The following is a 25,973-nucleotide window of genomic DNA, read 5'->3' as shown; positions in this document are numbered from 1 at the left end:
CAAAATTTTTTTACATTTTCAGCCAAATGTTTTTAGGTTTTTTTAGTTTGGATGCTTGAAAGCATCATTATGTATGTTGATATGCTATTCTTGTGAAAAAAATCTCACTTATTTTGCTGGTATATGTAAATCTTTGTGAATATTTGAAGAAATTCCAAAATAATAAAAAATCTGAAAAAATGAATTTCTTAGGTTTTTCTTTTGATCTACCTCTAGAAATTGATTATGTTGTAGATCTATGGATGATCTACCATGTCCATAGATCAAATTCATTCAATTTTTCTGTTACATATTTACTTTTCTTAATTTTAATTTAAATTTTAGAATAAAACATGAAAAATAATTATTTGAATAAAAATAAATAATTATTTAGTTTTTAGAAAATTAGAACGAAACATGCAAAATAGTTACTTGATTTATTATGTCCATAAATACATTCAATTTTTCTGTTACATATTTACTTTTCCTAATTTTAATTTAAATTTTAAATAAAACAAGCAAAATAATTATTTGAATAAAAATAAATAACTATTCAGTTTTTAGAAAATTAGAGTGAAACACGCAAGATAGTTACTAGATATATTATGTCCATAAATCCATTCAATTTTTCTGTTACATATTTACTTTTCTTAATTATAATTTAATATTTATAATAAAACATCCAAAATAATTATTTTAATAAAAATAAATAATTATTCAGTTTTTAGAAAATTAGAATAAAACATGCAAAATAATTACTTCATCTATTATGTCCATAAATCCATTCAATTTTTCTGTTATATATTTACTTTTCTTAATTTTAATTTAATATTTAGAATAAAACATCCAAAATAATTATTTGAATAAAAATAAATAATTATTCAGTTTTTAGAAAATTAGAATGAAACATGCAAAATAATTCCTTGATCTATTATGTCCATAAATCTATTCAATTTTTTTATTATATATCTACTTTTCTTATTTTTAATATAATTTTTAGAATACACATCCAAAATAATTATTTGAATAAAAATAAATAATTGTTCAGTTTTTAGAAAATTAGAATGAAACATGTAAAATAATTACTTGATCTATTATGTCCATAAATCCATTCAATTTTTCTATTATATATTTACTCTTCTTATTTTTAATTTAATTTTTAGAATAAAACATCAAAAATAATTATTTGAATAAAAATAAATAATTGTTCAGTTTTTAGAAAATTAGAATGAAACATGCAAAATAACTACTTGATCTATTATGTCCATAAATCCATTCAAATTTTCTGTTACATATTTACTTTTCTTAATTTTAATTTAATTTTTAGAATAAAACAAGCAAACACATTGGAACTGAATTGAGTACTTTATTAAATAGTATGTTTTTGTTCCCATATATTGATTATAATATTTTTTTTTTCATAAAACCCACTAAAACATATTATTTTTATATATAAATAGCCCATATTTATGTCTTATATTTAGTGATATTGATGTTTATTTATAAGCTATTAATGTATTTATAGCATTTCCATGTGCTTCCTTGCATATCTTAATTTTCGTCCATATCCATGCGTATCCAAGGTGTATCCCGATATGTCTCTTAAATTTGCCTTTCTAATACGCATAACATTTTCGATACTTTGAACCTTGAAATTAATGCATTGCATCAACATTTTTTATTTGGAATGATGACAAAAGGAAGGTATTTACACCTTTTTTTCAAAACAACAAGGGAGGTTTTTATCACTACAAGAAAAATGGTCTTAAGCCAGCGGTCTTTAAGACTGCCACTATAGCAAGAGTTGAAGTGGTGGTCTTCAAAGGACTGCCGCTTGAAAAACCTAAATAAAATAAAATATTTTAAAAGCAGCGGTCTTTGCGAATTGGCACGACGGTTCTAAGCTTTTAACCGGTCTAAATCTAAGGAAAAAATTTCGATCAATGCCTTGTACTTTGGATCGAGTGGCAATTTGGTCCCTAAACTTTAAAATGCGACAATCCAATACCCGAACTTTCGAAACGCGACAATCTAATATCTGTCGTTAATGGACTATCAGTTATGTTATATCACGTGATCTCATGTGCAATTTAAGAGTTTTAAAAATGTCAAAATTACTCTTAAAAATAAAACACATTGTTCATCATCTTCTTCCTCAAGAAATGAAACAGAGTCCAAGTTCTATGTCACCGAGAGAGAGAGAGAGAATCTGGTCGAAAGACTAAATTGAGAGAAAGCTTTGGGGTATCAGTCCTGAAAAGCACAGTCTTGGACCAAATTGTCAATCAAGCCAAAAAATCTCCTTTCTGGGTTCTCCACTTGTATTACTATTACCTCAAGGCAACCTCTATGCGTGCGAGTGTGCAAGAAGCAACTGTATAACAAAACCATTTTTATGCAACATTTCCTGCTGCCCCAAGTATGCAAGAAGCAACTATGCTTAATTTCTTCACAACCCCAAAGCTCTGCTCTGCAACATATCTCCCTCTGTATCTGTGTGTCTCTGACAGAGCAAAGCTTGACTATGAATTCAACCATCTCAACTGGGTTTCAAGCAGCACCTAAAGAGCAAGGCTGGACTATCCGATTGAGAGGGGAAGAGTAGGGAGGACAGTTAATGGGGCCCATCTCATTGCATGCTATTAATTTAAGTGGATGACCAATAGATGAAAGAGGGCGGAGCAATAAATTGAGGCCAGGGGTGTTGGTGTTGGCGTGTAGCCGACAGGTCCAATTTTCTCTGCTGTATTTGTAGAAGATTCAATATACATTATCAGTATTTAGGTGGCTGGAAGAGAGATGTATAGCATTAACAGTTTAAAAGATACATGCAAAATGTCAATCCATCTCTGTTTTATCATGTTTTATTCCATTTGATTTTCAGTTAACACTAAAGCGACGAGATATCTGAGATATTCTCTTCTCGTTTCGTTTTAGCTGCTGAAGGAGCATCAACTAGGGGAAATTGAAAACTGGTTAAAGAAAAATTGACCAACATCTGAGATTTGAATTTTCCGCATAATTAGCGTTATTTATGTCTTTTCACATGCCACTTAACGGAATTGTCCCAATTTAAAAATTTGAATACTGGATTATCGCATTTTAAACTTCGGAGACCAAATTACCACTCAATCCAAAATACAGGATGGGAATTTTTCTTAAATCTAATTAATCAATCGATTGCGAGAGATACACTTGCACAAGCCAAAAAAACTCTTCAAACTCTTGCATTGTTTGCTATTTCCCACCCTCGACAAGATTTTGACAGAGAGCCCCAAAACTAGAGTGAGAGGAGGAATTAATGAACTAGGAAGAGAGCCCCAAAGGTGAGTTCTGCGTATTTTTATTTTGTTTTTCTATAATTCCTTTCTCTTGAGTCTCGTTTCGATGATAGCTTAAGCATTTTTTCTGCTTACTAATTTTGTTCTTTCTTTGTTTTCTGCCTTTTTTTCATGTTTGCTTGGCTTTGTCGAACCTGAAAACCCAATATTTGTAGCCGAGGATAAATTCACAACCTCGTTTCAGGTGCATCTATTAGAGATTTTGCTATGACGTCTAGGAGAGCATGCTTGCAGAGGAGAAATATTACCGGCTAAATCTATTCGAGATCCCGTGAACGTGACGGTCAAATCTTACCGGCCAAGTTTATTTGCTAAGTTTGCAGAGGATAAATATTGGAGATCTCATCATGAGGTGCTGGCACAGCTGCTACTCCTTCTGTCAAGAAAAAGAAGGAAGAACCAAGGAAGAGAGTGACGAAGACATAGTATTCATCTTGTCCGATTAGGAGACCCTTTCAGTATGGTATAGACTTTTTCAAAATTAGGATCTCTCGTAGGGTAGATATTTTGATTAACTTGTCGTGGTTTTGTTATAGAAATTTTGGTTGCTCTTAGTTTATGTTAACAAGCCCAAAACTCCCCAATCTGATTTGCTAAATTTTGTAGTGGGATTATTTTGATTACAAGTGGCTTAAGAACAAAAAATTTGGATTTAATTTCTAAGAAATACTTGAAATTAGTTAAGTTGTTGGGATGTCCTTAAAGACATTTGGTGAAAGAAAAAGGTTTGTTTGGCTGTATGTTGTTGCTCTTCCTCGTCCCAGTTCTCAATGTCTTTCCACTGATCTTCGATTTTATCATGGTGAGATGTCTTTTACTCGTTTTGTCCTCATTTTGCATCTAGGTTTTTCTTCCTTCTATTCTTTCTGTACTTTATGTATGTTTTTTTACTTCTCTGTTTTTTCTCTTATTTTTTCTATTTGTGTTGATCTTCTCATCTTATTTTATTCGTGCCACTTCTCCTCCTCCTTTTTCCCCAATGAGCATGATTCAATTTCTTTATGTTTCTTCTTTTTGCTGAAGTCTATGTTTTCATTTTTTGCAAGCAAAAATCTATTGGCTTTTTGGTTGGGAATACAGGAAACTAGAGAGGGTTCCACCTTCTTGTCCATATAAGCCAATGGCAAAGATGGATGCTGAAGGAAGTCTAATTTCTAGACTCTTCCTTTTGAAGATAAAGAAGTTATGCTTATTTCTTCTTTTTTCAACTTGTCTGCTTGTCTGTATGATCCATAAAATACATAAATATGTCAATATTAGCGTTGAAATGTTGTCTTTACTTGTGAGATGTTGTTTAACTAAAGGGGAGAATAATTAGCAAAGAATTGATATATATTTCAAATATGAGGTATATTTCAATCGTTTTAGTTGAACGGCTAAGCAATGGACAGTGAGAGCCACAAGACAGGCCTCTGTACCCAAACTATGAGAACATGAGGACGTATCTAAGTAGATGATAATAAATACACATTGTCTAGAACATACTAAGTTGATTTTATTTTGCTTCAGGTTTTATTTGTTGAATGCAAACAAAAAAAAAAATAGGGCAAAACCTGAAAGAAAAAGAAATCAGAATTTGCATTCAAATTATTTTTTTTGGAAGCAAGCAAATGAATACTGTGCCAAGACCTTCTAAAGGTGACTAACTGACTATGTGCAAATTTAGTGAGCTATATGTTTTCATTGTACTTATTTAAATGCTTTCTCACTGATTAGATTTAAAGATTAAAATATTTGACGATTATTTTTGCATACATTGACTATGATGCTATTAAATTATTATGGTCTTTACTATTATGGCTTGGATGTGAAACTATGGCTAATTAGTACTAGCTTATATAGTAAAGATTTTCTCTTGAAAATCAAATTATTTTTGGTAACTCTTTGTACTCTCTTCAAGGATTACAACTGCCATCTGGAAGTGATGTGAATAAATGGTTGTATACTATCATCCTAGATTAATTTAAATTTTATATTGAAAATGTGTCCAAAATACTTTAGATATGCCATTGATGGCCATTGAAGATCAAAACATATATGTTTTTACTCGGTCTTAAAAGGTTAAATAACTTGGCTTGATCCTAGGGATTTTGGAGATCATTTACATCTTCCATTCTATATTAAACACAAACGAAAACAACATACAAACAATCAATGGAAAGAAACTCCAACCTTGGTTGACATTGCATGCCTATACATTGAGATTTAAAACCTTGGTTAACTCCAATATGTATAAACTGCACAATTTGTTAATTCATACATTGCCTATACATAAAGTTGATAAAAATATGATCAGTGTTTGAATATTCAGTTACATTGCTTTGTGCAAAACTGACTAATGTTGATGATATCTCAAAATTATGACTAGGAAAAATTTCTGATGAGAAATAACCAAGTTGGTAATTTCAACATGGATTGTGGGGTCAGTTTATATTAGTATTAGGATTTTCAAAATTTTTGAGTGGGTGAACATGCTCCTCGCCTTCCTCTGAGTATGTCCTTCGTCATATAGACATATATGTGAAACTCAATTGGTCTACTGTTGCATGTATTGTCCACCAAATGGATGGAATTCCAATTCTAAACTTAGATGGCAGGTGATATATTGCAATGTTTGATTATAGTTGTAACTGTACATGTCATATCAACAAGCTTATTTGTATGGAAGATCGGAAACTCCCTTCAATTTGATGAGTTGAGGTCCATGCTACCTCAATTGTCAGAGCAATAAAGGAGTATTATGATTATGATAACTAATAAATTTGCCTCTTTTTGTTATTTGTATTTTAAAAATCTGTTGATTCTCAGATGCCCATTACAAGCCATTCCATAATCTTGATGAAAGATATTCAATCATCTTATGACTGATTACTCATTTAGTGTATGCAGTTAGGCATGGCTAGTGCACTAGAAACTCTTTGTGGGAAAGCATACGGTGCTAAGCAATACCATATGCTAGGTGTTTATCTTCAAAGGTCATGGATTGTTCTATTCATTTGCTCATTATTTTTGCTTCCGGTCTTCATTTTCACAACCCCGATTTTGAAGCTCTTAGGCCAAGATGAATATATAGCTGAGGTGGCAGGGATTATATGCTCGGTGTTCACTAATGAGATTGATGCTAAGATGGAGCAGTTTCTCGACATAATGATTGTTGAGGATGGAGGACCAACTGTGGAAGAATGTATGCAGAAGCTAGTTGATATCAGTTGGACAACCAGAACTCCTTTATATATAGAGGCTTCAATTATCTTTTTGGAAAATCCAAAATGTAGGAAAGAATGGATCCATTTGTATGGATCTTGTGACACACCCGATGAGGAGGCAATGAAAAGGTGGTTGTCACTTTATGCTAGGAGGATGAACTTATCATAGGAGTTATACGTCGGTTTCTTTCATGTTTGGATTGATGTTTTGGTTTCAGTCTGGTTGCCACACCCGACATATGCAATATGCTTTTTGGTTTTTTGTTTTGATATTTTGAATATGTTACATATGCTCTTATTTTGTGATACTTGATGACTTGGTGTAATTAATATTTTGAATATATTATACATGCATGAAGATTTGCTTTTAGATTAATCTCAATGTAGAAAATAAACCACCAGGTACACAACAAATATGTTAACACCTAGGATGAAGCGGTTGGGTATGATTATGCTCTTGTATTGGTATATAAAAAAAACTTTACAGAGGCGTATTGCACGGATATCGGATTGTGAATCTGCACTACCCAGATATATCTATACATAAGAGTTATTAAATGGAAATGACCAACAAACCATCGAGATGATGAGGATGCCAGTTGAAGCATATGTACAGTTATGTGGCCATTTTCGCAATCGCGGATGGTTACATGATAGTCGATACATATCAAGGGAGGAGAAGATGACTATGTTTCTTTTGTATTTAAGCCATAATGAAAGATTCTCTATTTTGAAAAGAATATTCCAACATTTCACCCAAACAGTGCATAGATATTTCCATCAAGTGTTAGCTGCTATGATGGAGTTTGCATGAGAAATGATCCGTCCAACTACATTTGACCCAAACCCAAACATCCCAGGGCACCATAAACGACTCTGACAGGTTTTCAAGGTAAATAATTGGTAATGCCACACAAGTTTCATAATTTTGAATAGGATATGGGTTAAGCTTAGAACTAGTTTTATTTAGATATTTTCTTTTGTTGTTAAAAGGTGTTATTGGTACTTTAGATGGAACACTTGTTCATGTTGTACCACTAGAAAAACAACTGGCATACCGAGGAAGAGAAGGGAAAGAATGTTTCCAAAATGTGCTAGCTGTTTGTGATTTTAACATGATATTTACACATATGTTTATGCCGGTTGGGGAGGAACATCACATGACGCCAGGGTTTTACATGAGGTTGCATACAACCCTGGCAATAACTTCCCATTTCCACCTACTGGTAAGTATGATGTTGTAGGGGTGTTCTTTTTTTTAATAAATTCATTATTTTGATACATAAGTTTGATTGACATTGACAAGTACTATCTATGTGATGCTGCATTCGTAAATACAAAACACTTTATGCACCCTATCGAAATGTGCGATATTTGGCAGCAAACTTTCGTCGTGAGTGTGCTAGGATAAAAACAGAACAATTCAACCAAGCACATGAAAAGTTGAGAAATGTGATCGGGAGATCGTTTGGTGTTTTAAAAGCTCGGTTTCTGATTCTTAAATGGATTGGCACCTTTCAATCTCCATGTCCAACGGGACGTAATCATTGCATGATTTGCTATCCAAAACTATTTGAGAAGGGAATCAATAGTTGATACCCTTTTCAATGACTACGATGAATCTAATATGCAAGTGCCTAATGAAAATGTAGAGGAAGTAGAGACAAAAGATCACGACATTGGAGAGATGCCTCATGGTCAAGCCAATGCAAAATTCATGGTTGCGAGAGGAAATTACACAAGAATATTAAATAGGAACATGCATTGAACTACTTATCTTTGATTATAGTTATGTACTTCTTGTTTATTTGTATTGTACTGTTATGGTTATGTATGTGAACAAACTCTCTTTTATGTAAGGAAAATGGTTAATAGGCGTTCTTCAATCATGTGTGCATGTGGGGCTGGTTATATGGAACTTTACAAGGCTGGAACAAATGAAAATCAGGGAAGAGTTTTCCTACATTGCCCAATGTGGGAAAAGCATACGTACTCTTTTTATTGGGTCGATGAACTGATTGTTGACGTAGTGGCAGAGCTCAAGGAGTTCAATCAACCCATTCCATGGCTTGTAGAAAATCTAAATATCGCAACCGCTCAAGGAAGATATGGCACTTGGATGCAACATGCACCTCTTATTTACAATGTCATCCAATTTGTTATTATTGTCGTAGTAATTTTTTTGTTTATTATTGTTGTTGCAATTGCATAGGATAGTTATGTGACATATGAACAAATGACAATGGTTTAGATAATTATATGTACAACATACGGACATGTAGGTGATGACCATTGCTTTATTATTGTAAACTTATGTTTTGTATTAAATGTTATGTATCTTATGGCATTTTTATCATTTTATATTTGTACTAATAATTGAAGCTTTTTAAATTGATTATTAAGTATTATTTTATATTTTAATAATTTAATTTTTATTTTTATATTTTTATATTTTTAATAAAATTAATTATTAAATATCTTATTTTTATTAATTAAACATGGAATTTATTCATATTTTTAATTGTATTATTTTTTTTATTAGTGATTAATTATTTTTATTAATTTTTCTCGTGTTATTTATAATTATTAAAATTTTTAATAATTATTATCAATTATTATTTATTTTACTATTTTTATGAATGTTGGTTCATTATTATTAACATTAAATAATTAATTAATTATTATTTATTAATTTTATTAAATTTAATCATATTCATATTTTTTATTAGTGATTAATTGTTTTTATTATTTTTATTGTGTTATTTATTGTTATTAATTATTATCAATTATTGTTTATTTTATTATTTTTATTCGTGTTGGTTCAGAATTAGTAATTTTAAATAAGTAATTATTTATTAAATATTATTTATTAATTTTATTAAATTTTAATCATATTCATACTTTTTATTAATGATTAATTATTTTTTTTATTTTTTATTGTGTTATTTATAATTACTAATTAATTATTAAATATATTTAGTAATTATTATCAATTATTATTTATTTTATTACTTTATTCGTGTTATTTCAGCATTACTAATAATTAAATAATTAATTAATTATTAATTATTTTATTTTTATTAAATTTTGATCATATGAATATTTTATTAGTGATTAATTATTTTTATTATTTTTTATTGTGTTATTCATAATTATTAATTATTTTTAGTAATTATTATTTATTTTATTATTTTTATACGTGTTATTTCAATATTATTAATAATTAAATAATTAATTATTTAATTATTTATTAATTATTTTATTTTTTATTCAATTTTAATTATTTTTATTAATTTTTTGTATAATTTTGATATTATTCTGAATTTGATAAGTTATTTTATATGAAGTAGTGCTAATTGCATTCAAAATTACAAAATAGCATATTCCAGGGGTAAAATAGTAAAACAAAAAAATTTCAGATGTTCATAATTGATCCAAAACAAACAACATTATCTATTCAGATCCTCTAAAAAGTAAAAAAAGCATTTATGCCTCTTTTCAGATTTCAGACACTTATAATATCTTTTTAGCTTTTTAGATTTGAAATTTCAGATTTATCAAACGCCACGCCACCTAAGGCAAAGAGCAGAAAGTGTGTAGGTTAAAAATATCCTTGTATGGTCTAAAATAATCACCAAGAGCTTGGTTCAACAAGTTTCATCTGGCTATGCAACAGATTGGCTACAATAGTGTCAAACTAACCATACATTACTTTTGAAAAGGGGGGAAGGAAAGATTGTAGCCTTGATAGTATATGTTGATGACATAGTGATCATAGGTGACTGGAAAGTGGAAATTCAAAGGCTAAAAGACCTCTTAGCCACTCAATTTGAGGTGAAGGATCTAGGTCCCTTATGATACTTCCTTGGAATTGAAGTGGCCCGCTCACAAAAGGGAATTTTCATTTCTCAAAGGAAATACCTCAGATTTGTTACAGGATTCAGAAAAACTAGGGGTTAAGCCAGCTGACACTCCCATTGATCCAAATAATAGGTTGAATGACTATTGTGGTGAGATTATCAAGGATGTAAAGCAATTCCAAAGACTTGTGGGAAGGCTCCTGTATTTGTCCATGACCCGGCCAAGCATTGCTTATGCCATAGGTGTTTTTAGCCAATTCATGCATGTTCCTAAGACCACACACTTAGAAGCAGCCGAGAGAATCCTCAGATATCTAAAGAAGTTTCCAATAGCTGGTTTGCTATTTCAGAAGAATGGGCACTTGAAGATTGAAGTATATACAGATGCTAACTGGACTGGATTAGTTGATGACAGAAAGTCCATTAGTGGGTATTGTTCTTTTGTGGGAGAAAACCTAATCACATGGAAAAGCAATAAACAATGTGTAGTGGCTAGGTCTAGAGATAGAACTTGAGTGTAGAACAATGTCCCATGTGGTGGCTGAAGCTATGTGGATAAGGAATTTGTTGAGCAAACTAGGTTTTTCAATTGATGGCCCCATGCCCTTGTATTGTGATAACAAGGATGCCATCAACATTACAACCAACCCATTTCTTCATGATAGTATTAAACATATTGAGGTTGACAAACACTTTATCATAGAGAAAATTGTTAATGGGGAAGTGTGCATCCTATATGTTAGTTCTAAGGAGCAATTAAACTGGCTTAGATATAAGGGCGGTCATACGCCCGCCTGTCGCCTTAGATCAAGACCACCAGCTTAGGTAGGAAAGACCACTGCTTTGCTTCCTAGTCTGAGGTGGTTCATAGTTATCAAAAGCAGCGATTTTTCCATGACCGTTGGCTTAGCCTGGTAGCTGGTGGTCCAAACCCTTAGGTGCCATTTTTGTTAATACCTAACTGGCGGACATTGACTGCCGCTTTAGGTCTTATTTGGCCCATACTTCTATCTTGCTCATAGTTAAGCCAGCAGATACCGACCGCCGGTATAGACCTTTTTCTTTTAAAAAAATTTATATGCCTACTTAATTTCAGCATTTTTGGTACTTGATATTTTCTAACGATTCAGCATTTTATTATGCTAGAAATCTTATGACAATTGATACATGAAAAATTTGATGAATAAAAGATGTAACCTAAAACAACTAGTAATATTACAAGAACCTTAAAAACTTTCAAATTTTCCAATAATATCCAATTGACATATTAACGATATATGCCATTGGTAATAATACTTGTCTTCCTTTTGGGCATTAAACATTGGGTTTCTCAAATTTCCTCACTGCTCCTTGTGAGTCAAGCATTAAAATGTTAGCAACACTTTTCATTTAATAGATGTGTTAAATTCAGCAAGCATTGAATATGGCAAGAATAAGCAAGAGTGATCTCCAAAGACTGAACTTGCTATATTTGATAAAACCAATAGAGTAACAATAGCAAGGCAAGCCGGCCTATCTACAATCACAGAAGTGAGATAATTCTCTATAGACTATTGGAACAACCTTGAACTCCAAATTCTGTGTTGGATCAATCCCAATTGCTCAATTGATTTAAAATAATAAATAAATAGGTTATTACAAACAAAAAATATGTATACTAACTTCAAATCTCCTACTTACAGTCAAGCCAACATAAGATGCTAGGGTTTCACAAACCATGGAACTAAAGAAGAAAAGGAGAAGATGCAGCCACTCCTACCAGTGAGTCGAAGCCCTGGAGTCAATACACCAGGAAGCAGAAGTGACCAACAGATTGGTCTCTATGATGAAAGAATCGAACGTACCTTGTTTCTTAGTCTCCAGGTATTGAGAACAATTTCTCTTCTAGTGGTCGGTCTGCTTGTAGAAGTGACAGACATTCAATGTCTTATCTTTCTTCTGCTTTTTGATTTTGCTACACTTCTTCTGAGCCTTCCTTTTAGCCTCCCGCTTTTTCTTGCCCGATTTGCCACCTTCAAAAAGCATGGCTATCGGCTTATCCTTCTTGATCAGTTCTTCAGCCCTCTACAACATATTGTTGAGTTCCTGAAGGTTAACATTTAACTTATTCATGTTGTAATTTATGATAAACTGATTGAAAGACAAAGGCAAGGAATTGATAACAACATCAATTTTGGTGTCATGATCTAGCCCTGACCCGAGAGCCTCCAAGTCATTGATATAACCCATCATCTTTAGACAATGGTCATGAACATGTTGGTTCTCGGTCATCTGTATAGTTATAAACAATTTTAAGACCTTTTGTCGAGTAGAACGGTTCTGCTCTTCATACAGTCTTCAGACTGTCCAATATGTCCTTGGACACTTCGATCTTATCGAATTGTCGTCGTATCGGATTGTCTAAAGAAGCTATAATATAACACTGGGCAAGAGAATTTTTCTCCTCCCATTCTTGGTACTCTCTTCTTCGGGCCTTAGAAGCCCTGTCACCCGGACGATCCGGAACAAGGTTCTTAGCAATTTTGTCTAATTTCTAAGACGTCAGAACCAGCATAAGATTTTGGAACCAATCAGCATAATTAGAGCCCTTGAGTTTATTATCATCCAACAATTTGGTGAAGTTTCCGTTTGCCATTTCTGGTAAAGGCAAGACAGATTTATAAGTCCACAACCTAATTTATTCATGTCATTACATAGAAAGGGCTTTTAATCTATGTTTCATTTCCATTTTTTGACATCTCTGAGATTCCCTCCAATCTCAGTGACGGAGATAGTTGTCTCTAGAAATGTGGGAAACCACATGTGGTGCATGGAATCAACTGTTTCATCTGCAAAACTCTACCACCTTCTGTGAAGGATCTCATCCACTCATCTTATGAGCTTTTCATTTGGCCTCTGTCAAACAAGGTTCACAGTCATTTTAGGTTAAACATTTCTGTCCAATAAGTGTTCACCCATCATGTTCGTGAACGCCAAGGTACCATGAGAGAGTCTTCCATTTTAGGATAAGCCCCTCCTACATCGGTCTATGACGCCCCTATCATCTCATGAAGCAATCCAGCCAACTACATTAATAAATGAATGACCCAATTTTATAGTGCATCTCCACCCACTAATATAGCCAACCTTCATATTAATGATGGAAGACCTTTAGAGAATTCATCATATGAAATTCCCTATCACATGCACTTATATTTAATGGAGGGAACGAAAACCCCCTAGATCTGATTTAGGTCAAACCAAAGTGGCTCTCATTGACTTTCATAAAACCAGATTCAAAGTGGACCCAAAACGGCTAAGGTTCTAAGGTGTTCCTCTAGGAGAGAAACTAAAGTGGGCCTCACTGAGTAAAGGAGATCATCCAATGATCTTAAAGGCACCACGGCAATGATGTGCATGCTTGGCCCATGTACGCAACACATCACATCACATGCATGGAATCCATAATTGATCCAATCAATTAAATAACTGTAAAACCCATAGTTAAATTTAAAAAACGTTTAGCCCATTTAGAGCCCATGATATTATCAAATAATATTACTTAGGTACGTGGGCTGAACTGCTCTTTGCAGTTCAGCCCATATAGCATTTATGTTGAATTGGGCTAAAGTAGTTTTAACAATCCAAAATTGGGTTTTACAGATGTGGGCCGAATTGCATCTTGCAATTAACCATCAACTCCACGACCCATATAGGAAACTTTAGGGCTGAGAACAACCCCATCGAACCATAGATTCGGTCCAACCAATTTGGTTCAGTCTGGTTCGAATGGATCTAGGGTTTGATGTTTAATTCAAGATTCAATTCAAAAAACCTGATATGAAAATAAAGAAACGGATACATGACAATCAAGAATCAGTAAGGGTGTTGTTCGTACGGCTGCTACTCTACAAAACAAATATCAATTCACAGTATGCAGTTTCCAAAACTGTAAATCGCAAATCGTTGAACACAAATCTACGAAATTCTCTCTTTCGCGCTTTCAGCTTCGTCTACAAATGCAATAAAATAAAAAACCTAGTTTTTCTATTAATATTATATCAGATTCGAATGCCTATACATTCTGTCTAAAATTAAAAAAAAATAATAAAATTAATTACAGACCAAGAATGAATAAGAAAAACGCAAATGCACAAATTTCTTACGCTGTAAAAAGATTTTGATCTCCTCCAATACGAACAGCCCAAAAATTCAAGAAATATAAATAGAACATTTCTAAATATATAACAAAATAATAAAGAATTATTTTCAGATCATTCGCCCAAAACTGGAAACCGAATTCCTAGAAAAATCGCTAATTGTGCAAATCAGGTAGAACAGTTTCTACCGATTTGCGCAAATTAAATATGGTTCAATTTCGATTCAAGAATCAAACCATGGCTTTGATACCACTAGAGGGATGAGAGATCCATCATATGGATAGCCGAACCCTACAGAAAGGTTAGACAAATTTCAAAAATTTCTCCCATCTGGGAATCGCATTTCCTATTTTAGAAAACTACATTTTCAATGATTGTTATTGAATCCAAAACTAGACTAGATTTGAAACCAAAAGAGAGGAGATGAATGTACCTGATACGAAGTAGTAGTAACTCCCAATGAAGGTGTTCACGCCCAAAGAGAGGATATACCTGATTGGAGCTAAGGGCATAATTGTCTAACAAAAGCACCACCCCAAAAGTTGAATATTTTTATATATGGCTCATTTTTAAATAAAAAAACAATTGAAAGAAAAAAAAATGTTTGAGGTTCCTTCTTTCACAAAGTAACTAACACCTTTGTCCAACCTTTAGCTTTCCTTTCAAAAAAGACAATTCTAACCAAAACTGAAAAAAGAATAAAAATGGCTTAAATCAAACATTGTTCCAAATGACATGCAATTTCTTACATCAAACAGTGTTCCAAATTCCAACCCCCCTCATGGTACTTTTTATGGGCTAATTGTAGACTTTGTCCATGAAGCTGGAACAAGAAGAAACTTTCCTTTTTCATATGGCATCATCATCATCCAAGCCTTTCTCATATGGTTTAATAAATTTAGAAAGGAAACATTTTTAGGAAAGTTATGACCTATATATATAGTAATGGTTAATGAGCCTCGAATTTAAATTTTCTCTTTTCTGGATCCTTTTGTTGAGGTGTTCAATTACATCCTACAGAGGCATTCTAATTTCTTTTAGAGAGGTAATGCTTTGCATGCAAAAAAACTATTTTGGCATATTTAATTTTAAAATTTTCTCTATTATAATTCAAACATGAAAAATATAGTCGTTTTCACCAAAAAACAAAGGGACAATATAATATAAACCTTGAGATACAATATTCAAGGTTCTCATGGATTTCTAGCACATGGATTATGCAAACTCACTATGGTAGGACTAAGAAATAAGCAACAGGGGTCTTGGCTACTTAAACAAGTTTAGTAGTTCAAGTTTACAAACTCATTATTGAATACTTTACCTACAAACTTAATAATAAAAAACAAAAGGAAACATACTAGAGAATGACACATGAAAGAGAGAGCTTGATAATTGGCCAAGGATCCTTGAATGAAAGGGATGAAAAACCCTTCAATATTTCAAGGAAACCTCCACAAATAACAAATAGCTGTCATGCTAAGATCGTTGATGCCATTGCACTAGGAAATCTCAACTTATACTTGACTGTTAAAAGCCATGACAAAAAGATGTGGATTGAAAGTGAAATGTTCCAAAAATGCAATGATCATGTTTTTTCTTTGTATTGAGAGATACATTTGGCAAGTGAAGATAAACATCGAAGGTCTTTCACTTGGACCTATAGACTCTTCAAATGTATGTTGTGTTTGAGTTTGGGGCCTTGTGGGAGGTGTGGCAGGAGTGTCAACAATGTCAATAGGACCATCCTCCTATGTATCATCATCTACACGGGTAAAGGCCACTGGTCTTGGCCTATTTGCCAACAGAGTCCAGCCAACTTTACCAATTGAACAAACCCCATCGAAAAACGCTTTGCACTCGTCGGCAAATTGCAGTCCTGCATACCTAAATACTTTCGCATTTGGGTAGGCCTATTATCAAACAAACAAACAAACCATCCTATTAGATCCTACACACAAATACATTACCTCCGAACAACAAATTTTTAGTGTAGTTTACCTTCAAGAATACTTCCCACTACTCATTTGACTAGTCAACTGTACCAGTAGATGGATTATACCCATTTCCAATCCTATTGATAGTGTCAGCCATAGTTGATATTTTCTCTTTAGGTAATCGAACCCATTCTTTAGTTGTTTCTGTGAGAATTTCTTTTGGATATTTTCCAATAACTTCTCCTGAACCCGTGTCCACGATTCTTTCTTTAATGATCCACCTTGTCTCCCATGGGTGGACACCTCATCAAGGCATTAGTCCAACAATAGTTTTTGCAAAGCTTGGGTCCTTCCAAGTGGCTTTATCAAAATTATCTCTAGTAGCCATTCCTAACCCCCTATTAATGATAGGTATGGCTTATGTCAGAAGTAGAAAAAACCCAAACTCAAAGCATATAGTTATCACACAAAAGAAAATTCTCAAAGCAATAAAAAATAATACCCTACACACCTGAAAGAGCTAATCACATTTAGGAAAGCATGCCATAAAATAAAGCATCCTATTGTATGCATAGCCTATACAATGACTCTGTTGTGAGTTTAATGACAAACCATCCTATTGTATGCCATAAAACATCTAACCAAGTTTCAATTCATATGGGAATAACCGAGTTTGTTTTCAATTCAGGTGGGGAGTTTGATTTCAATTCTACACTACCTTGGTGGACAAAGGAGATTACAGATTAGTGATGGATTCAGTTTATAACATGGCAAACTAGATTCCTTGCAACCAAGATATCTCTATAATGACTATATGCTAGTTTGTGGTTAGTACCACATTGGGATTTTTTTTTTATCAATAACATCAATTTCATTAAAATAAGAGAATAGAGGGAAAAGAATACAAAGGGAGATAAAATAACTTAGCTCCCCAAAAAAAACAGAAAACACAGGGAAAGCAAAGAAAGTTAAAAACTAGCCCAAAAAATAGCCTCCCTATTCACTCCTTGCTTGGCCAACCCATCTGCAAATGAGTTGGCACTCCTCTTCACCCAGTTGTACTGAATCTCTATGTCCCTACCCAGCCATAAGAACTGTTTTTTCTCATTGTTAAAGTTCCGCGAACCACTGTCCACTGTCTTCAACCAATTAACCACCACCTTCGAGTCACCTTCCAGAATCAAACGGCTAATATTTAGGTCTTTTGCTCTTCGAATTCCTTCAAGCGCTGCAAGGATCTCAGCCCTAAGAGAGTCACATTCTCCAATAGGGCCAGAGAATAAAGCAGTAACAATCCCTTCCTCATTCCTAAAGACTCCTCCAATCCCAGAGGGCCCTGGATTCCTTACATTGCTGCCATCAAAATTCAGCTTTATAAAGCCCGAGGGGGAAGGGGACCAGAACGGACAGAGTCCTCTTGCATCTAGCAGTGAAAGCAATCTCTTTCCAATTTCTTAGTAAGTCATCCATAGGACAATCTGAAAACAACTCCAAAGATTTTAGCCAGTGGACCGCTCTTATGAGGATTCGATCTAACAAATCTTCCAAAGTTTTTTCCTTGTCAGAAAAAATGCGTGAGTTTCTTTCTTCCCACAAAGACCAGCAAACCGTTGCTCTAATACACCTCCACATAGTCTTCCCTCGCTTCTTAGGCCAACTGAAAAAAGAAGGAGAAAACAAACCTTGGACAGTCTCCGGAGGATACCAAGAACGCCCAAAACGGGAGAAAACCCATTCCCAAACAGATTTAGCAGTACCACATTGGGATTGCTTAACTAGTTTTTAGAATATATTTCCATTTATATCCATCAGTCTTACGAAGTATCTGATCCAATATTTCCACTTAAATTTAGAATATACTTTTGTAATTCCATTCATAAAATCAAAATCATCAAGATTACTGAATAAAATCAGTATCGTCTATTGCCCATAACATTTAAGTAAGAAACCAAGAAGTGATGTGATTAAAGAAAGTTGTGTTACAGTATTTGTATGCAAGCAAAATTCAGACAATTAACCGATAAGCATACTACCGATCAAAATGGAATCAGATCTTGGAGAGAAATCCACAAGATACGAGAGCTTATTGAAAAGGAATACTCGAAAAGCAACAAAATGGAAGAGAAATACAAAGCCATTGGGCCCAATGCAATCCGTTAACCGAGAAAGATACAAGTCTCCTCATAAATCATTATCATGTCAATTTTTCAGCATTTAGTCCCCCTTAGAAGATGGGGGAAACATCTAAAAAAAAGAAACTAGCAACTAGGATACAGTCTTACTGCCCAGCTGTTTCACTCGATTAAATCCCTAAAGTAAGAAGGCTAACCTTAAACTAGGTTGGAATCTTCCACAGAAAGAATGTAAAAGCTGCAAAGAATCCCAAAAACAGAAGGAAAGAAACAATGGATTACTAGTCATGTACCTACTGTCGCTTCTGCCCAAATGGCAAAAAGATGAAATGCGGGGGAAAGAAACAAAAAATGAGGCTTATAGAAATCTTATAGAACCTCTTCATAATTCCCACTGATGCAACATTACCCAACCCAGGCACTTGCTCTCAAACCACTTGAAGAAAGTTTCATGAAGTGCCTGTTGTAGATCTGCTTTGAGCTTTACAAGGTTGTGTTCATGGCTTGTTTTTTGTTTAATCTCTAGCTAAGCTAATAGAAACAGCAGATCACTTTTAAGGCGACAATTAAGGTTCAATAAGAGATATATCCTTTAATTTAACCCAGCTGGGTTGATCCTCTCCAATAAGTTTATTAATTATATTATTAGTAGATGAATCATATATATTAATTATATTGCATGGCCAAGGGCAGCTAACCCTTCACAAAATCCAAATTCTAGTAGTACTTAACGGTTGGGTTATTCTCATCCGAAACTATTAGAAATACCCTATTAAGACAACTTAATTATAAGCTGGATGAAAATGAATTGTTATTCTCACCAGTCACCATTTTGATGGGTCCCCAGAACTAATAAAGACTGCGCATTACAGAACATGACTGCATTGAAGTTCTAACATTTGAAAAGGAGTCAAAAAAGGGAGACTTGTACATAGCACTGGATATGGTGGTAAGAACAAGCAAAAAATAAACAAGTGCATATATATATATATATACAGAAGCCCTGTTGAAAGAAAGTTTCAAACTGAAGAGACTTCTGTTGCAGTTGGAAGAGTCTGTGATAGAGGTCATAGGTGGATGTGCTCCAAGACTATTTCAGATTGTGTTGAAGCACTAATAGGAGCTTATTTCATTGGCGGTGGATTAACGGCTACACTTTCATTAATGAAATGGTTGGGTATGGATGTTGAATTCAATCCTATATTAATTGATGACCTCATTAGAAATGCAAGTCTGTGGTCTTCAATGCCAAAAGTTAATGAACTTGAAACACTTGAAACGAAGCTATGTTATAGCTTTTCTGCCAAGAGTCTTTGTACTCCTCTTCGGCCTATTGTCGAACACATTTAGGGCAGAAGATACCCTATGCAGCTCCAAAGGATGAGCTGCGCTACCACCTTGACCTCACAAACATCACCACAGGCAAGGGTAAAGTAAACTGTCAGAGGTCTCTAGAGGAACTCAGAACATAAACCATATGACTCCCCCAACACCCAAAGCCAAGAGGAAAAAAAAAAAACCCTCAATAATCCTTCGTTCAACAAGGCAATCTTCCAAAAACCACCAAAGCAAAAAAACAAAAGTTCATCTTCTGAAAAACACATAAATAAATCAAACGAATCAGATTATTATCACCAGAGCAAAAATATTTAAACACATAAACAACAAAATAAAGAAGACACATTTGTTTGAAGAAGAATGACTACCTGGAGCTTGGATTCACGCGCGTTCTTCCTGGAGCTTGGATTCACGAGCAGAGCTTCCTCCCTGAGAAAACACGAAAATGACTAGGTTTTTTGGGTTTGGGGTTATTAGGGGTAGCGTGTGTCATTTCCAAAATATTGGAAGGGTAGATTCAACTATGCACCAGCTCTGAAACGCGTCTAAGCGCGTTAAAGAGCCAGACCAAGCTCTAAAGTTTTCAGATCTGAAAATAAGATTCAAATCAAGTTTAAGAGGAGAAACCAAACAAGTGCAAGGATTTGAAAAGCAACATTTTCAGATTCAGACCTCTAAAAAGTGCAATCAAACGCCTCCTTAGGCACTAAAGCCAGGGGTTGTACCATGTATACCTCTTCCTCAAGGTCTACATTCAGGAAGGCGTTTTTAATATCTAGTTAATGAAGATCCCAATCAAGATTTGCAACAAGAGAGAAAAGAACTCTGATGGAGTTCATCTTAGCTACTGAAGCAAAAGTCTCTGCATAATCTACTCCATATACCTAGGTAAACCCTTTCGCGACCAACCTGGCCTTGCACCTTTCTACTGTGCCATCAGCCTTGTGCTTCATTGTGAACACCCACTTACACCCTACCGGTTCCTTACCCTCAAGAAGATCCACTAACTCCCATGTACCATTTTTATGTAAGGCATTTATCTCTTCTTTCATTGCATCTGTCCAATTAGGTACTAAGAGAGCTTCTACCACATTTTTGGGGATAGGGACATTGTCAATGGAAGAAAATGGGAAATATGATGCTTAGTGGTACAAGACCTAACTCCCTTTTTGCAATAGGGATGTCTGGTAATTAGCAGATGAAGTATCAATAGCAAGAGGATCAGAAACATCAATAGGAATAAGAGTACCTGGTTGGGTATGATCTGTCCCCAGTGAATCTGATGATGTTGGTGGTATAGCGTCAAGTTGCTCCACAGCTCTTGAACTCGGTAAACGTGATCAAAACACCAATAACCCTTCTAAGAAGAAGGATAACCCAAGAATACACAGGGAATGGTAGAAGGATCAAGTTTACCATGAGTAGGAGACAGGTCTTGAACAAAACAACAACCAAACACACAGATAGGAATGGAGAAGAGGGGAGCCTTGGGAAATAAGAGTAGATGAGGGGCCTTGTACCCTAACAAGCAAGATGGTATACAGTTGATAAGATACACAACACAACATCCAACCAAAAACGTTTAGGAACATTCATGTGTATGAGTAACCCACGAGCAACTTCAAGGAGATGGCAGTTTTTTCTTTCGGCAACACCATTCTGTTGGGGGGTTCTAGCATAAGAGTTATGATGGATGGACCTACATGAAACAAAAAACTCCAGGAGATCACTATGAAAGTACACTTTAGCATTGTCCAATTGGAAAATTTGGATCTCCATTTGAAATTGAGTGAATATTAAATGTTGAAAATCTTTAATAATTTTGGGTACTTCATCTCTGGACTGCATAGGATACACCCATGTATATTGGGCGTAGTCATCAATAAGTGTAATAAAATACTTATAGACAGTTATGAATGTTAAAGTAACAGGGCACCAAACATCAGAATAAACAATATGGAAAGGAAAATCAGATTTATTATTCCTTAAAGTAAAATGATTTCTACAATGTTTGCTCAAGTTTGACATATGAGTTCAAACACTAACACTGACTTAAACAAATCTAGAAACAAAACTTTCAACGATTCAAAAGATGAATGACCCAAACGACTCTACCATAAATAGACTGACTCGTACTAGACAAACTCTTGGACTCAAGAGCCGTAAGACTAGCTTTATTCTCTAGCATATAAAGACCATCCACCATACGACCTCTACCAATCATCTCCCCCGAGGCTAAATCCTGTATCGCATAAGAAGGGAAAAAGGTTACTAAGCAGTTTAACGAATTTGCTATACTACTAACAGAAAACAAATTTATAAGTAGTTTTGGAACATGTAGAACATCAGAGAAGGTAAGTCCAAGAGGAATGGAGATGGTTCCTTGACCAACTATGGTAGAGAAAGAACCATCAACAAGTCTCACCTTGTCCCTACCAGATAACAGATGATAAGATTGAAAACAATTTGACTTACTTGTCATATGGTTCAAGGCTCCATAATCTTTTTTTCAAAGGGAGTCTGAGGGATGAAGGACACATGGAAAGTTATGGCAGAATAACCATTACCTGATGTAGACGCAAAGGAAGTCGAGGGGGTCGAAGAAGAATCCATCTAGCGGATTGCCCTCCCATACAGCTCCAAATGGTCACGGAAAGAATTAATAATATCTTCCCTGGGATCAATCACATAAGGGCTCATGGTAGTGGTAGATGATTGAGGCTCCTGATAGGCCAAGTTTGTTGCATTAAACTTCTTCTGACCTTGTTGTCCCGACTTTTTATTTTGGTCTGACTTTTTACTCAGCTCCTAGGCCCACTTTGGCTTCCCATGAAGTTCCCAACATGTATCCTGAGTGTGTATAGACTTCTGACAATGAGTGCACCATAGTTTATCCTTGTCATCAACTTTCTTTGGGAAGTGGCTCTTCTTAAAGGAATTGCCACCTCTTATAACAACACGCCCTTTAGCTACTAATGCAATCTGCTCCACCTCAGAATAATTCATCACATTTCGTCTGCACTCTTCTGACTGTACTAGGGCATACACTTTTTGCACTGATGGGAGATCTTTACTCCCCAATAAATGAATCCTAATAGCCTCGTATGTAGAATTCAACCCTAAGAGGAAGGCAAAAACCCATTGCTGGGAACTCAGAGACTTGTAGGCTTTAGCATCTGCATCACATTTTCAATCTATATTCTAATAATGATCTAATTCTTTCCAAATAGAGGTCAAATCTGAACAGTAGATGGAGAGATTCCTCTCCCCCTACTTACAAGTTGAGGAGGCAGCCTACAACTGATATATTTTGGCATAATGTCATTGTTCTGAATATGTAGATATAGCCTGCTCCCATATTTCAGGAGTTGTTTCTGCCCACATGAAGGTCTTTTTCACTTGTTGCAGCATGGACAATAATAGTCATGACATCACCATGTTGTTTTCTTGGTCCCACCTATGACCTATCATGTTTTACACCTCCAAACTATGGTTCTTTAACTCTACCATTGATATACCCCATTTTCCCCCTTGCAATATGTAAAGCTTGATTCCTCTTGACCATTCTAGGTAATTGAGACCATCAAAGGGAATCACAGCCATGGGAAAACTCATGTCAAAACCTTCACTCATTCCACTCTGACTAGAGGTCACACCAGACATAACAGAATCCTCAGAAAACATGGTACTTGTTCTCAGTTCAGTCATAATTCAGTCAAGGTACTAGTTCTCAGTTCAGTCACAGACTCACAATTCAGTCAAGATATTAAAACTTAGTCTAGTCACAGTTCTAGGCACAAATTAGTTCTTGTTCACAACAGCATAATCAAATCTGATCACACAACATCACTCGTTCTCAGATTACCACACTACTGAACCAGTTCAGATGTAAAAACATATCAGTATCAGGTCTAACCAGTCCCTTCAAGCAATAATTCACCATTTTGTTTGCCACACGATCATTGTAGTTTTAATAGGAACCAAGGAAAAAAAGCTGCTGTCACAGCAGTTACAGAACATGCAGACCTGAATAGCCCACCTTTCAAGTTTCAAGGCAAAAAGAAGGATCACTCAATCCACACAGGTTGAGAAGAAACACTTTCACAGCAGCCACAGGTCATTAGACCTACATAACCCACTCACCCGGGTACAGAAGGATCAATCGATCCACAAAGGTGAGAAGAAAAAAAATAATCAGGAACACCCTTTACAGCATTTGACTTCCCTTCCCTTGGTGTTTTCTGGGCCCACAACCAAGAGGGAAGAGGAAGAACTATACAGCAAGTCTCCTCATGTCAACCAGATGTACCTTTTCTTTGGATTCGATCCACAATAGACAAAAGAAAAAATTGGAGGAAGAAAAAGACTGATCGCACTGCTCCTAAACCCAGATCTATCACTCTAATACCATGTTTTCTCATCAACCAGATGTACCTTTTCTTTGGATTCGATCCACAATAGACAAAAGAAAAAATTGGAGGAAGAAAAAGACTGATCGCACTGCTCCTAAACCCAGATCTATCGCCCTAATACCATATTTTCTTCGTAAACACACAACAGAATATCAGAACAGTGAGAGAAGAGAAGGGAGAAGAGGAGAAAAAGTTTTGGAGTCAAAAACATAGATTGGCAGTGCCAACCCTTTTGTTATTTATATTAGGGCAACCCTGAACAAGATTTGAGACAGACGAAGAATATAGAGGAGAGAAGAGGGGAGGGATCAGGTGAAAGGGAAGAAGGAGAGGAGGGGAGAAATGGAGGAGAAGATCTAGAGAGGACAAGCATGGAGGCATCCAATAGGGAGGACCTAATAGCAGACTTTGTGGGGAAGTTGGGATGCAGAATGGAAGATTTGAATGTTTTGAAAGGTGGCCTGCAGAAGGAGAAGAAGGAAATTAAAATAAAGAAAAGAAAATTGAGTAAAGTTGAGAGGCTGAAAAGATATGTTGAAGGTGACAAGAAGTTTGGGGTAAAAGGAGATACAAGGAAAGGGGGGAAGTAGTGGTTTTTGAAGGGACTTAAAGAAGAAGTATCTATGAAGATTCTTAGTTGGAATGTGAGGGGTATTGGAAGTGCGAGGAAAAGAATGACGATTAAAGAGGTAATAAAGAGGTATGACCCAGACATTGTATTACTGCAGGAATCCAAGAGAATGGAGTTTAATAATAGATGGGCAAGAAGTATTTGGAAAGTCAGGGGGATTAGTTGGGTGGTTGCTCCCTCTTGGGGTGCTTCAGGGGGGATTTTGACAATGTGGAAGAAGGATGTGGTGGATGGCCAGGAGGAACTGATTGGAAAATACTCAATCTTAGCGAAGTTCAAGCAACAAGAGGATGATTTTGTGTGGGTGCTCACAAATGTTTATGGGCCAATTGATTACAGAGAACAAAATGAATTGTGGGAGGAACTGACTGATATTAGGGGACTTTGGGATGAGCCATGGTGCGTGGGGGGGGGGGGAGGTCTTCAATGTGGTGAGATTCACGGAGGAAACTAATAATACTAATCAGAGGGTGACAACTAGTATGAGGAAGTTTAATAGGTTTGTGGATGCTTTTGAACTCAAAGAGATACCATTAGCCCAAAAGACATTCACTTGGTCAAATCTCCAATCGAGGCCCACCTGCTCCAAGTTGGATAGGTTTCTGCTCACTTTGGATTGGGAAGAACATTGGGGAAACCTGGACTCTAAGGCTCTTCCAAGATTGACCTCTGACCATTGGTCAATAATGATATGCAAGGAGGAAAGGAGGAATGGTGGACCTGCCCCCCTTAGGTTTGAGAATATGTTGTTGCTCCACCCTAGATTCACTAAAAGAGTAAGGGAGTGGTGGTACGAGTGCAACCCAATGGTGGAGTGGGAAGGAATGAGGTTCCATAGGAAGCTACAATTCTTGAAAGCAAAGATCAAGGAGTGGAACCAATTGGAGTTTGGAAGGCTTGAAGAAAGGAAGAGAACCTTGATGGACAAGATTGAGAGCCTTGACTTGAAAGAAGAAAGGGGAGACTTTGGAGAGGCAAACAAGGAACAAAGAAGAGGTTTG

General features: G+C 35.2%; 2 protein-coding genes and 1 long non-coding RNA gene across 4 annotated transcripts in view; 2 read left to right on the top strand and 1 right to left on the bottom strand.

Annotated features, from left to right (window-relative positions):
• The first annotated feature begins 2,956 nt into the window (after nucleotides 1-2,956).
• Nucleotides 2,957-6,834, top strand: LOC104598361 (uncharacterized). 2 transcript variants are annotated; one of them, XR_735373.3, is made up of 3 exons: nucleotides 2,957-3,305; nucleotides 3,476-3,783; nucleotides 6,201-6,834. It is a non-coding gene; the product is annotated as an uncharacterized LOC104598361 (long non-coding RNA). The 2 variants fall into 2 exon arrangements; XR_735372.3 differs by having other exon boundaries at nucleotides 2,959-3,305; nucleotides 6,210-6,834.
• A 7,561-nt stretch (nucleotides 6,835-14,395) lies between these two features.
• Nucleotides 14,396-25,973, bottom strand: part of LOC104598360 (uncharacterized) — a 37,797-nt gene continuing 26,219 nt past the window's right edge. Inside the window, exon 2 of the mRNA XM_010260392.3 lies at nucleotides 14,396-25,973. This exon is cut by the window's right edge and continues 23,544 nt beyond it. The gene's annotated coding sequence lies outside the window, so the exon portion shown is untranslated.
• The window catches only part of LOC104598390 (uncharacterized), a 3,626-nt gene continuing 2,617 nt past the window's right edge, over nucleotides 24,965-25,973 (top strand). Inside the window, exons 1-2 of the mRNA XM_010260424.1 lie at nucleotides 24,965-25,371; nucleotides 25,472-25,973. The exon at nucleotides 25,472-25,973 is cut by the window's right edge and continues 46 nt beyond it. Of these exons, the coding sequence (XP_010258726.1) occupies nucleotides 24,965-25,371; nucleotides 25,472-25,973 (909 nt within the window). The remainder of the gene's footprint in view (nucleotides 25,372-25,471) is intronic.

The sequence above is a fragment of the Nelumbo nucifera genome, chromosome 7, assembly GCF_055504915.1.
Source record: "Nelumbo nucifera cultivar China Antique chromosome 7, China Antique-T2T, whole genome shotgun sequence".
Classification (NCBI taxonomy): domain Eukaryota; kingdom Viridiplantae; phylum Streptophyta; class Magnoliopsida; order Proteales; family Nelumbonaceae; genus Nelumbo; species Nelumbo nucifera.
Note: the sequence above shows the minus strand (reverse complement) of the source record. Positions and strands in the feature narration are given on the sequence as shown.